Here is a 13,777-nt window from a genome sequence, read left to right as displayed (position 1 = left end):
CAGAGTTTTGATGATTTAAGTTAAAAAAAGTGCATTCTTAGGTATCCCAAGAGGCAAAAATACTGTTCCAGAGGTCACAGTAGAAGACTGTGACCACAGATGACCTGGTAGCATCCCTGGTGAATCAGAATTTCATGCTTGTTGGACGAATTTCGACATTGTAAAGCGTCCAGGGGCATCAAATTTCCTGTTATTCTAAGAAAAGTGCGTCCAGATGACGCATTGACGCATGCCTGGCTAAAAGCCTGCCTGTCAGTAATGTAACGTGGTCCCAGGAAGCCAGTTTTGCCTGTGATGTCGCTGTGAAATGACGTGCCACATATCACTGAATGTGAAGGTTATTTGAGTTCACCAACATACTGTAAATGCAGAAATGTTCGCGGTTTTCGCGGCGACCACAAACTTAAAACCACCGTGAACATTTTTCCATTAGACAATGAGACTGCAGTCTATGGCGCATCCGCGAACTAAAAACTACCACGAACACTAAATTTTCCCTCTACGGAGAAAGAAAATCACTGCAAACTTAAATGCATTTACAGTACTTGTAGCCAGGGAGTCAGTTTTGCTGTGATCTCGCTGTGAAATGATGTGCCAAATATTTCTGAATGTTAAGGTTATTTGAGTTCACTGACTTACTTGGAGCCAGGGTAATGCTTGTCTTGAAAGTCACTGCAAAATTGTTTCTAAAATTGTCGTTTAGAAGCCATAAACCTGAGGGCTAAATGTTCTAAAAGTCTGAAATGCGTGTACTAACTCTCCCTGTTCTGTGTCAGTTGTTTCTCAAACGTTTTTGGCCATTTGAGGCTGTATAACCAAGGTACTAATGTTCTGAAGTTTCCAGACACTTTGGGGGATATAACTGTGAACCAAGGTATTGTAAGTTCCTAGAGTGTCGAGGCTGTTGGAGGTTGTACAACCCTGTCCTAAATATTTTGAAATTCAGAAATGCTTTTGCCTTCTTGGATGTTCCAAAATATAAAGGTCATTTGAGGCCGCTGCCCCAAGGCAAAATGTTTTTCAATTTTTGTTGGAGAGACTTGAAGCAACCACTTCAGTAAAACTGTTCCTAGATGTCAAGCTAATTTCAAAGTAATGTTTTCCGAAATTCCAACTGTTGTGCATAGTCTTGAAACAGCCAGGATTTCTAAGTGATCAGGCTATTTAATTTGAAGTCTCTTCTAGATAGGAGTTTCCTAATGTCCTTGGTTTGGGTGACTTCTTTGGTTGGAGAAGCCCAACTTTTTTCAGAACTCAGTTTCAGAAGAACTGGTTTTCTGACATTTCTCAGTTATGATATAACAAATCCTAATGGTAAAATGTAATACATAGAAGCCCCAACATTGTGTAAAAGGTGAAACAATAGAAAACTTGTCCACCATCACATAGACCACTTGTTGGGAAAGACTTTCTGGTCCTGCTGTAGACTCTAGTTACGAGCAGCGTTTTCTATTAGACGCATATTTTTTCACAAAGAATGCATTTTCCACAGAAAAGCTCCTGATTTGATCTATGTCTATGAAGACAGTTCACCGGTTGTGCAAAACAAACTAAGCTTTACTGTTGTTCAGAAAAACAACCTGCTTGTCCATAGACAGAATTGTTCTAGACTAGACACACGCACACCACTAAAGATAGAACTGTCCACTTGCTAATGACACTCGAACAGAACCCACGTAATCACAGTTGATGATCTCCAAACCGCGGAAAAATAATGAAGGCTTCTCGTGATAAGTTATCGCCGCACTGCCGGCTAGCATCACTGTCCGTAAATCAGACGATAGAAGTTACCGACCACTGCAGGGTACAATCTGGACGAATGATGACAACATCAATCTGCTTGAGTGAATGAACAGTGTGCACAGTGCACATGCGATAGCAAGTAACTACCTGGTCACTGACTTCACTGGAAGTTTCAGATAAAATTGAACTTTAAACTAGAAAGGCCACATTTTTGATGAAGATGCAGGATGGAGGAAAGAAGAAAATCATAATGAAAAAATTTTAAAAGCCGATTTTCAAACTCTTGGCATTATAGACATAACAATGTGTGACTGCAATAAATGATGCCTCTTTCTTGTCCAGGTCTTGACTTGTAGAAGACACACAGTCGTTAATTGATTTTATTTTGTAGAAGACATGTTCGTTCTATTCTAGCCAGTTATGTCTTGATCCCCTGTATACATTACAGTAAGTCATTGCCCGGCCACTGACTTTGCAGTAAGTTCAAGACGGATGACTACTCTTGCCAGTCTTGGCATTATAAACCTGACATTTTGACAGCTCTTACGTCTGCTTTTCATGGTCCTGACACATTCAAAAGACATTTATCCGGTGTTCTCTTTGTGTTTATGCTGACATGCAGCGGTCATTGCCCGACCATTGACACTGTAGCAGCTTTAGGATAGATGGTGTGAGGAATTTTGCAAACACTTGGCATTATAAACATGATACTTATCGTATGTCTTCTTTTCAGTATCGGCCTAACACATTCAAAGCCATATTCAGCTGCTATCCCATAGATGTCAATATTACTTGGAAGGCCATTGCTTAAGTAGGTAGGTAGGTGGTTGACGTGCTTACGCATCATCTGGGTTATACCGCCTCTTATGGGGTGACATCCCCTTTCTTTGGCTGTTCAGGGGGGGAGGGTGACAGGTCTCCCATCAGGGTGAAAAGAAGCCTTTGCTTGGTCACAGATTTTGCACCTAGGTGTTCACTGAATGGTATAAGGAAATACAGGAAATCCTGACATTTTAAGACCAACCAAAGTATGACTACTCATCTGGCATGACCCTGGCTTCTTTGAGGCATATTAAGTTGGTTTTGTTATTTTCCTCAATGTCGAAGTTGAACTGAAAGCCTTTTGTCCATCATTTTACTGTTACACTTTGGTAAGGTAGTAACTTTGTTAATGTTTTTCTTGACATTCAAAAATCTCACAAGTAGGGCTTTTAATATGTCTTAGATAGTAGTTTATTGGGCAGTAGTTTCATAAAGGTACATATCAGCACCGAGGACAGTACCAACTGGCACTGCTACTGGAAATGTGCCTTGTATTTACGCATGTTGACAGCTGCTCAAGAAGCTGGATAGAATTTGAAATGGTCAGCTGTTCCAGACAGCATTTGTCAGTGATTTTACCACAAGAATTCTTGAGTTACCAGGGTTCAAACCAAAACTCATAGTTGATAAAATGAGGACAATTCTGACCATTTCTAAATTCTACCCAATTGCTTGATTACCTGTTACCTTGAGTACTGTAAATGCAGAAATGTTCACGGTAGTTTTATGTTCACGGTTTTTGCAGTGGCCACTTCACCGCGTACTTAAAACCACCGCAAACGTTTTTCCATTACAGTATGTGACTATGGTACTTCCGCAAATTTAAAACCACCACAAACACCCCATTTTCCAGCTACCGCGAAAGTAAATCCTCACGACTTAAATGCATTTTATTTCTGGATGTCTACCTTCATCAAAGTGCATTCTACTTGTTGTTTTGCTCAATTTTGCTGACATGATTTTGCAATGATAAGTACATATGAGATACGAACTGTTCCTTAACCAGTGTTCCTCAGACATTTACCCCAACATCATAGCGATGGGGTTTCCGGCGGAGAAACTGGAGGGCGTGTACAGAAACAACATTGACGACGTCGTAAGGTAAGGCGCTCTGTTCTCTAATCTCCAAGCACATCCTACGGTAGCATAAGATAGTATCAAAAGCTGGCAGAGGAGTGAAGCCGGCTCTAGTGTGTTTGGCTAAGGCAAATGTACACCTCTTGGCTGACTACACTCCTTGGCCAGTTTGGTACCCTCTTATGCCATCGTAGGATCTGCTTGGAGATAACTTTTGTCAAGCTGCGGAAGACTGGAATCTGCTCACCACCTTATAAAAAGGGCGCCTTTTGAAAGATGGTAAATCAAGTAGAATGGCATGTAAATACACCTAGTATAACAACATATCTTCTTGGAAATTCTCATTGAAAAGAGATCTTTCGAGCCCATTGTTTAGTTATGTATTCATTTGGGGGTGTCTGTTCTTAGGCACACACTATATAAGTTCCAAGGACAAGTTAATGTGACTTAGAACCAATCCTGATCCATTTGTTAGTGTGACTGTGTTACATCTACTCATTAGAAACTACACCTTTAGGTGTTCACTAGCCGTGACCCTTGCTGAGGACACCGCTTTCTTCTCTCACAAATTGTATTAGTGATAATCGCATCAGCTTCGGGCCTATTTTCTCTGGTCCCGCGCTTGTGGTTTTTACTCCAAATAGGTTCTGGCCAATCCAAGTAAGATACTTGTTTCTATAAACAAAAATAAAACAAAATCTCATTATGAATTGTGAGATACATGTAGTTACATGAAATTACTACATGTCTAAGTTCATAAGTGTTTTATTGGTGTTAGTATTTGTTTTTCCATTACTCATACCTAGTCTTTAGGTTGATTTCGTTCTATTATCACAATTTACAAAGTCTGAAAAAAGGCTTAGAAGATATTTGTATGCTGAGATTTTCACTTAAGTTCGAACTAGAATAGTTTTTCTTCGGGTTGTCTTCTCCCATCTCATTTCCTAAAGTCGCAGAAGCAGAGACTCCCGTTATTGTGTCCTGACCCCGGGTTAAGTGCCTCTCCCAGGACGCCTACCGGAGTGAGACACGCTCTCTCTGCAAGACTTTCAAGTTCTGTAGGCGAATAATAGACTCATTACTGCGGACTAGGCCTGTTAGCTTCTCCTGCCTTTGAAAGGGAAACTGTGGCGCCGTCCAGGCCTGGCAGCTTTGATCAGGAAGCAGAGGAAAGTCTCCACAGATGATAGTCAGGTCTTCGATGGTAAAACCTGCATTACCTGATGCCTGGGGCACTCTAAAAGGGTTGGGGGGAACCACAACTTGTCAGGAAAGGAAAACAATCTATATTAGATAAACAAGCTATTTGCCACTAAATGGTGTAAGACCATATCACATACAAGTCAAAAGATACAAAAAACATTTCTGCTGCAGTATCAAGGTCATATACCAGGGGGCCCAAAATTGACCTTGACCTTCGTCTTTCCAACACCTCTGCTACAAACTAAGTATCGTAATCCATCCAGAGGTTCTTGAGTTATGCTGACTACAAAAACCTGGAAACACAAACAGACAGATAGACAGACAATCGCACCCAAAACTGTGTCTCTCATTCTTCATGGAGATAATAAAGGTGAAAAGGTAAAGATCAAAGCTGTAGGGGCAATGAGTTGTTAATCCATTTTGACCGGAGCAATTGTAAGGTACTCATCCCTTTCCTTCTTCCACCTTTTTGCTTCCTGACTGGAGAACGTAAAAAGGAACATTTAAGGTGATAAAGGTGAAAAGGTAGAGACCCCATAGCTTTTGTGAGACCGTAGGGGCATTGGGTTGTTATCCACTGTATCTAGGGTACGGTATTGATAGGTGGAGCCCATCCCTCTCCTTCCACTGCCTTTTACCTCCCCAACTTGTGAGAATTTGAAAACACTAAAAAATGACGGTGAAAACGTTTTTTTAGGACAAAGAAGCAGTGGGGTTGTTATCCACCAGTGGAGCCCAACCCTCTCCTTCCACCACATTTTACCACCCAAACTGAAGTCAGGTCCCCATTTGTACAGCTTACAGGAGTGAGGTGCAATGGCCTAGTGGTTTGAGTGTCCGCCTTGCATTCGGTAGGTCGTGAGTTCGATCCCCGGCCGAGTCATACCAAAGACTTTAAAAATGGTACATGCTGCTTTCTCTGCTTAGCACTCTGCACTAAGGAGGAAGAGTATGGAAGTTAAACACACATCACTACCAGCGGACCAGCCCCCTGCTGTAGTGACTTGCACATGTGTGGCCCAAGGGCTACAGAAATGGAGATGGGAGCCACCCCTCCGCATCTGTTTCTGATGTACGGGCAACTTTAACTTAACTTTAACAGGAGTGAGGACAATTGCAGATATTCCGTGAAAAAAAGAAATTTTAACAAAGATGTTGAAAACCATGTCAAAGCACAAAAGGTCAAAGATGGAAAATGTATGTTTTACTTTCCCTCTAAGAAAAAAGAAGTGGTGAAGCAACGTTTTGGGGTCAAAATTCTGTTTTAGCAACTCTGTCGAATTTTGGAAGATGGTTAGAGATGGAATAGTCATGCTAAGAAAAGAGCTGTTTTAAGAGGCCACCAAATTCCACCCAAACTTCTTTACATTCACTGACAAAAATAAAACAATTCTCCTTCTAACATCACAAAACCCACACATAATAGAAAAGGTGGGATCTTTCGTCTTCCAAGTTGTCTTCGAAAACGGAGTCGAACCCAATAACCCAGGATCTAGAGTTAGCTTTTCCTAGTTTTAGACTACAATAGACACTTGTGATTATCATATTGTTTTTACACTGTTTGATTCTCTCATGTTACCTGCAATTAGCCCACTGGCAATTTGCAATAAACTTTTACATTGTTAGCTAGCTAACACGGCATCTATAGACTGCCCAGAACCAGCCTGGTGTGCTAACTATAGAGTGATGTACAAGAGCAAGGAGATGCCCACCCTTAATCCTGTCCACAGGGGAACACTAAGACTAGACTATCCCTGATGGAAACCCACCCTGACTCAAGTGCGAGTAATGCCATGGCTCTGTGCTCAAAACCTTTCTAATCTGAGTTGACAAAGTATATTGGACATCTGAGTGTTCCATTGTAGTCCGCTCTAAGGCAACAACAATAGGATTGTCGGTTCCCAGACATGAAAGTTTATACAGTAGAAGCCAGTTAATTGCACAACGGATTAACGCACACTTCTGTTAACTGCACGGAATCCCCAAATCCCAAACCAGTGCGGTCCCGTAAGATAACTTCGCATAATTGCACCAGCCAGATAATTGCACAAAATTCACTGGCAAATTGACCGTACAATTAAGCGGCTTCTACTGTAGCAAGAGGACAATAGGATTGTTGGTTCCCAGAAATGAAAGTTTATAGCAAGAGGACATTTGTACACTTGCATCTGACTCTGTTCACTCCCTGAAAATGTGTGTACCAAGGTAAGGACACATTCCTCTGACTTTCAAATTAATTTTTTAAAACCTCCAATGCCCTTACTGTTAGTTCTTGCATGTAGGGCAGCATCAAAAGGTTGTTCCTTCTGTCCAAGGCTGCTCTCTGGCTGCTGTGGCTCAGGTCCTTCTCGTTTTCTTTACTCCCTCGAAAAAAATCTGAGTATTATGAGATCAAATTTGTGAGGCCTAAAAGCGATGAAGACGAAGAAAATTAAAACTCTGCAGCTCTTTTGCCACTGTTATCTCCCAAGTGATCTTAGCTCATCCTTGATGTATCTCCCTTCTCTTCAATTTTTTTCTAAATCTGAAAAAAAAAGAAACAAAAACTCAAATTTGTGTAGTCTAAACATTTTCTCATCAGCCACGGACGATCCCCGGACTTGGCAGCGAGCGTGCCGTTAAGTTGTCCTCTGCCGTCCAGCCTGCCTCCTCACGATCGATAATCACACGCATGAGTGATGAGACTATTATGGTTTACGACATGCGCTTGTGCAGGTACATTTCTCACCGCCGCATCAGGTACTCTCCTGCCATCAATCATGGAGGAGCCGGCGTGGAGGCAGGCCGGACGGACGGTTGTTGCCGGGCAGACTTTCCCTCTTCAGCGCTGCACGGCATCATGGGAAGGCCATCTTGGATGTACAGGATGGATCTTTGTCTATAGTCTGTGATGATGTGGGGTTTAGGAATGATGCCTTTGCAACTGACTGTGGAAAAGGAGCATCTAATGTGTTCAGTTTTTTTTTCAGTTTTTTTTTAGAAAGAATCAGGAATTCCTGTGCAGAGTGTGGCAAAAGATGATGTCTAAAATCTGTCTCTGTGATATTGTGGGCTTTAGGAATGATGCCCGTGCAACTGACTCTGGAAAATGAGTTTTTTTTTAGAAAGGAACTGGAAATCTTGTGGCAGTAAAACTAGAGTTCTGTGCAGAGTGTGCCAAAAGATAACATCTAGAATCTTTGTCTATAGTCTTTGCAAATGTGGGCTTTAGGAATCATGCTTGTGCAACATGGAAAAGGAGCCTCTAATGTGTTCAATTTTTTTAAAAAGGAACTGGAATTCCTATGAGTTCTGTGCAGAGTGGAACAAAAGAAAATATCTAGAATCTGTGTCTATATCTTTGCTGATGTGGTCATTAGGAAGGATGCCTTTGCAATATTCTTATCTGAAAGTATCTGGAATTCTTAGAGTAGTAAAACTAGAGTTCTGTGTAGAATGGCAAAAGATAACATCTAGAATCTGTGTCTACTGATATGGGCACCAGGAATGATGCTTGTGCAACTAACTGTGGAAAATGAGTGATCAATTTTTTTAGAAAGTATCTGGAAATGTGGCAGTAAAATTAGAGTTCTGTGCAGAGTCTGGCAAAAGATAATGTATGAAATCTGTGTCCATAGCTCATACTGATGCGGGCATTACAGACGATGCTTGTGCAACTGACTGTGAAAAATGAGTGTTAAATTTTTTTTCCTTTAGAAAGAATCTGGAAATTCTTTGGCCGTAAAACTGGAGTTCTGTGCAGAGTTTGCCAAAAGATAATGTCAACAATCTCTGTCCATAGCTCATACTAATGTGAGCATTAAGGATGGTGCTTGTGCAACTGAGCAGGGAAAATTTAGAGTTTCAATCTCAAGTGTGTCAGAAAAAAGGAAATTAGAATGCCTATGGCAGATTATTGTCAGTATAACTAATGTTCTATGCAGGGAGTAACACACAGACACATTTTATTACCCTGATTTAATCTGACTTATAGCAGCCGGCCTCCGGAAAGCAGAGTTTGTGTCACACAGACTAACATTTTATTAACCCAAAACTTGAGGTTCTGAATGCAGAAAGGGTACCGTTACAGAATATGGCAGTCGGCTTGTCTTCACACCACATTGCCAGGCATCTCACTCCTGCAGGCATAGATTGGTGATCCCTTGTTCCCATTCCCAATGTAGAAAATAGCATAGATATTACTAGAAGAAAGGGTATTCGACCCCGGAAGGGGCAGTATAACCCCAACAGTGCTGTAATACACTGTATGACGATGACTGATATGAGATTGGTGATATAGCATTGTTCCGCAATTTGCCATACATTGTATGCGTCACTTTGTGCAATAAAATTTGATTATGTTACCAAAGTAAATGTGGCCCCCACAAAAATGAACCATAAACTTTATGATCAATCGTTTTTTTTTATATTGAGAAGTGCCCCATCCGTGACAGCCATTTTACAAGGATTCCCTGTTCAAGGTGACCTTGGTGGGGCAGGAGATGTCACGGAGGCAAGTGAGGTCACCTGGGGGAGGTCAAGTCACATCAGGACTGTTCCATTACATGTAGAGGGGGAATATTCCAAAATGCTTAGACTTGTCCAAATTTATACTCTTCTTTACAAAAGTTTGACCCTATTGCCAGCATTGACTGGCAGAGAATTTTCTCAATTGCTTTTCATAGATTGAAAACTGTTTGAGAAACTATTACAAATTTTTAATTCAACTGCATCAGTTAGCATTATAAGTTCGACACTCTAATTTACACAGCAATTCATGAAAATCTTGATTTTTCTCTCACAGAGCTATTATGTACATTATGTGCATTTAGGTTTGCGTGGATTTGATTTCGCAGTAGCAGGAAAAAGGACTGTTCGTGGTGGTTTTATTTTAAGTTTGCAGTAGCACCATTCACTGTAGTCTCTTACTGCCATGGAAAAAATGTTCATGGTAGTTTTAATTTTGCTGTGAAGTAGCCACCGCAAAAACCGCGAACATCATTCAAACCACCGCCTACATTTACATTATCTAGAAAAGCCTACAATGAGACCATAGGCACAAGGTATTCTGTGCCCCTGTGGGACTGACTGATCAACTGTTTGTTAAATAGGGTCATCAGGTCAGTAGGTCAGCAAAGGTCATGACCCATATAGGTAGGGGTCGCAATAATGGGGCAGTGGTTTCCCTTTGGTGGTGGTCCCCAGATAGAAGTGATGTTAGCAGCACTGTTTCCCTGTAGGTAGGGGTGGGTACAGGTACAGAAAATTCAGGTCCAGGTCCGACTCAGGTCCAGAGGATCAGGTCCAGGCCCCGACCTGAACCTGAAGTTGGACCTGATTTAGTATTTGAAAACTTGTGAATGAATGAAAACAATGGTCCTTTTCTCTACAAAGAAATATCTGTATTTTGGAGTATTCGACTCCCACTCGCGTTTTAAAATCCTGCAAGGCTAACTGCCTTAGTCTGTACTATTGACTGTAAAACATACTGGCTATAGACTCGCTATAGACTCTACTCTACTTCGCTCTTGTTATTTTTCTCGACCGGTAAGCCCCCAAAATTGTAAATGACTGATCATATAATCCAATTGGTCCAACATCTGGTCAACCTATTTTTTCAGGTCCATTTTTCTGCACCGGTCCAATAAAAAAAAAAACAGTTTTCTACCGGTACACTGTATCGGATGGTACCTACCCCTTCCTGTAGGTCAGGTCATCTTGAGTTGATACAGGAATGCTGTATGCTTCTCCCTAAGGGGCTTGTTCATTTTGATTTAATGTTACTTTAATTGCAGAAAATATCCTAGATTACAGACTTGGGTTTTTATCACCTTCTGCCTTTATCAATCAATTACAAAGGAATAAAAAAATTGAAACTGCTTTCCTTGCAAGAAAATCTTTCAGATGCAAGAAGAATTTGTCAATGCAAGTGGCTTTGACTGTTATTAATATCAGTTCCAGTGCCAGTATGTAAAAAAAAAGGCACAAAAAAATTCCTCTTGGAAAGTTTGCGAAAGTATCTATCATTTGGACAACTTGCATTTTAACATCGTCACAAACTAGACGTTTAGTCTCTAGTAAACTTTTTTACTTTTCTTACAATCCTTTCTTGCCACCCCTCCTAAACTTTCCAAAGTGGACCAGTCCTAAGTAAATCTCAGCTGTTGCCCTACTCTCTTCAATCCTCCTCCATCCGTCTTTATCCATCACTGCCTGTTCTACAGATTATTACGCCTGTATTGTTCCCCCCACTCTTCCACCCCTACAAGTGTCAAACAAATAGGGCGATCTGATCAATCGATTTGCTGTCTCCCCTTTGAGAACATATGTAAGTACAAAAAGCTTCCAGTTTTTCAAAGCCTGACCGAGATTTCAACTCTGTCCTTTGTGTACCTTCTGCCTGACCCGTGTTAGAATGGACATGAATTGAATCCTAATGCAGTTGTGTAAAGGTCTCTCTCTCTTTCTCTCTCTCTCTCTCTCTCTCTCTCTCTCTCTCTTGTACTTTGTACATTTACCTTTTACCAGGGCTCCAGCCAGCGTACGTTTCTCCATCCTTTAAGGGAATTTTTCTGCTGGGGACGGAAAAAGATTTTGCCCATTCCGTCCTCTGTGAGCTGAAATCCTGTGGATTTTTTCACCAAAACTCATGCCATTGAACCAAGCTGAGTCTTCCAGCGAAATTTACCCTTCAAAATGCCGGAAATAGTATTTCATAGGGTCTACATTTGATAATTTTCCCGAGGAGCATGCCCTGAGACCCCCCTAGGCTTGACAGGATTTCCATTCAAAATCCAGGGGACGAAAAAAAAAATTCAGGCTGGCTTAAGAACACAGCTTGTATTGTAGTTACCATCCGTCAATGCCCGGTTTAAAGCACTGCTAACTTGTATTGTAGTCAGGTTGGGGAACAAGGTGGCTTTAACTAGTTTAAGTGAAAATGGTGATGCATTTGTCTAGTAGAACCGTGGTGGTAAAGTGGACATTCAGTCAAGTACAGCAATGAAAAGGTGATAGAAATGCAGATATGATTTTGGAATGAAGGGTCTTTGTTAATGAGGCTCAGGGGCCACCTAGCCTGATTAAATCTCGCTTATAGCAGACGGCCACCCAACATCTGCCGGCCTCCACGGGATGGGGCCAGTTACAGCGGAGTTTGCGTTACACAGACTAGGGGCCACCCATCTTGCCATAATATTGATAATATGTGGTTACTTTTTTCTTAAAGAAGAGAGTTTCTCTTGTATATTGTCCTTTTATATCCTTGTGGGAAAAAAGATTAAGATTACATTAAGACACCTTTCCTTTAATTTTGGATCTAAGTTGCCAGAATAATCTGATATTTGAACCCCGCACTGCTTTTTAGGTATTGTATCTCGGATATAAGAAATCTAACACTAAACTCAAAGATCATGAAAAGGCAGTGCCATCAATCTTCAATCATTGACAGGTTGTCCCCTGTTTAGCGACAGGGTTATGGATATCCCCTGAAACAGTAGCAGTACCAAAGCTTTGACCATTGTGCTGCTGAATCAAAGTCGGATTTTCTGGTACTCTTTCTTGGCAGAAACATCCATCATCATCGGTCTTTTATATAATGGTTAGGCAGGCATATCACCAGACAATACAACAGAGAATTCAATCTAAACTCGGCACAAAAAGTTTGGAATATCAATTTTGGCTGATCATATTTCCGTTGTTTCTGCATCAATTTTAATGTGTTATATGTCAAAAGAAAGCGTGTGTGATTTTCTTTCACATGGTATCAAACTCCTTATGATTATAAATTCGTGAAACGAGCACCAGGGCTACTCACGTCAGTGGGTCGCGAAAAAAAAGTGCCCAAATTTCAATTTTTGTGTTCAACTCTGTATCATCCTGCTGGTATGGGTGCGGTGTCAAGGATTTAATCTATCCTTTTTTCAGGTAATCTTTGGTATACAGAACATCCAAGTTTATCTTTAACATTTGATAAGAGTATATGTGCCTTTTTGGTTGTTGAATGACCAAATCGAGACGTGGAGGCGGCAAGGAGAATGCCACGCTGACAGTCGTACGGATAGGGCGTAACAGCGCGTAGCACTTGGTGTGGTGTATGTATGGCTGCCACGGGAAAAACCAGGTTCACTATCATCCCAGACAAGACAACCATAATGCTGTGAGATGCAGGACACCATTCTCCATTCAGTTGAAATGTCATACCCCTCCAATATGAGGCCGATGACATTCTCATGATTCTGCAAGAATACACCGCCTGTTCACGCACACAGTCTGCACAATAGACCTTGCTCCGTGTGGACGGGCGTTGTAGTCTAACACTTGCAGAATTGCATTTGGTCCCCCTAGCACACGCTGACGAGGTATGACATTGCGACTGAATGGAGAATGGTGCCCTGTATCTCACAATATTAAGGTTGTCTTGTCTGGGATGATAGTGAACCTGGTTTTTCCCGTGGCAGCCATACATACACCACACCAAGTGCTACGCGCTGTTACGCCCTATCCGTACGACTGTCAGCGTGGCATTCTCCTTGCCGCCTCCACACCTCGATTCGGTCATTCAATAGCCAAAAAGGCACATATTCTCTTATCAAATGTTAAAGATAAACTTGGATGTTCTGTATACCAAAAATTACGCGAAAAAAAGGATAGATTGAATCCTTGACACCGCACCCATACCAGCAGGATGATACAGAGTTGACCACAAAAATTGAAATTTGGGCACTTTTTTTTCGTGACCCACTGACGTGAGTAGCCCTGGTGCTCGTTCCACGAATTTATAATCATAAGGAGTTTGATACCGTGTGAAAGAAAATCACACACGCTTTCTTTTGATATATAACACATTGAAATTGATGCAGAAAGAACGGAAATATGATCAGCCAAAGTTGATATTCCAAACTTTTTGTGCCGAGTTTAGTATTGTATTACAAAATGTGCAAGAAATCATTTT

The 13,777-nt window shown here is 41.3% G+C and overlaps 1 protein-coding gene across 2 annotated transcripts in view; it reads left to right on the top strand.

Annotated features, from left to right (window-relative positions):
* LOC118411114 (phosphatidylinositol 3,4,5-trisphosphate 3-phosphatase and dual-specificity protein phosphatase PTEN-like) overlaps positions 1–13,777 on the top strand; it is a 40,845-nt gene that overhangs the window by 12,095 nt on the left and 14,973 nt on the right. For both annotated transcript variants that reach the window (XM_035813149.1, XM_035813150.1), the window contains exon 2: positions 3,582–3,666. In XM_035813149.1, coding sequence (XP_035669042.1) covers positions 3,582–3,666 — 85 coding nt within the window. The remainder of the gene's footprint in view (positions 1–3,581; positions 3,667–13,777) is intronic.

Source organism: Branchiostoma floridae, chromosome 3 (assembly GCF_000003815.2).
Source record: "Branchiostoma floridae strain S238N-H82 chromosome 3, Bfl_VNyyK, whole genome shotgun sequence".
Classification (NCBI taxonomy): Eukaryota; Metazoa; Chordata; class Leptocardii; order Amphioxiformes; family Branchiostomatidae; genus Branchiostoma; species Branchiostoma floridae.
This window is presented reverse-complemented; position numbering and strand designations above follow the sequence as displayed.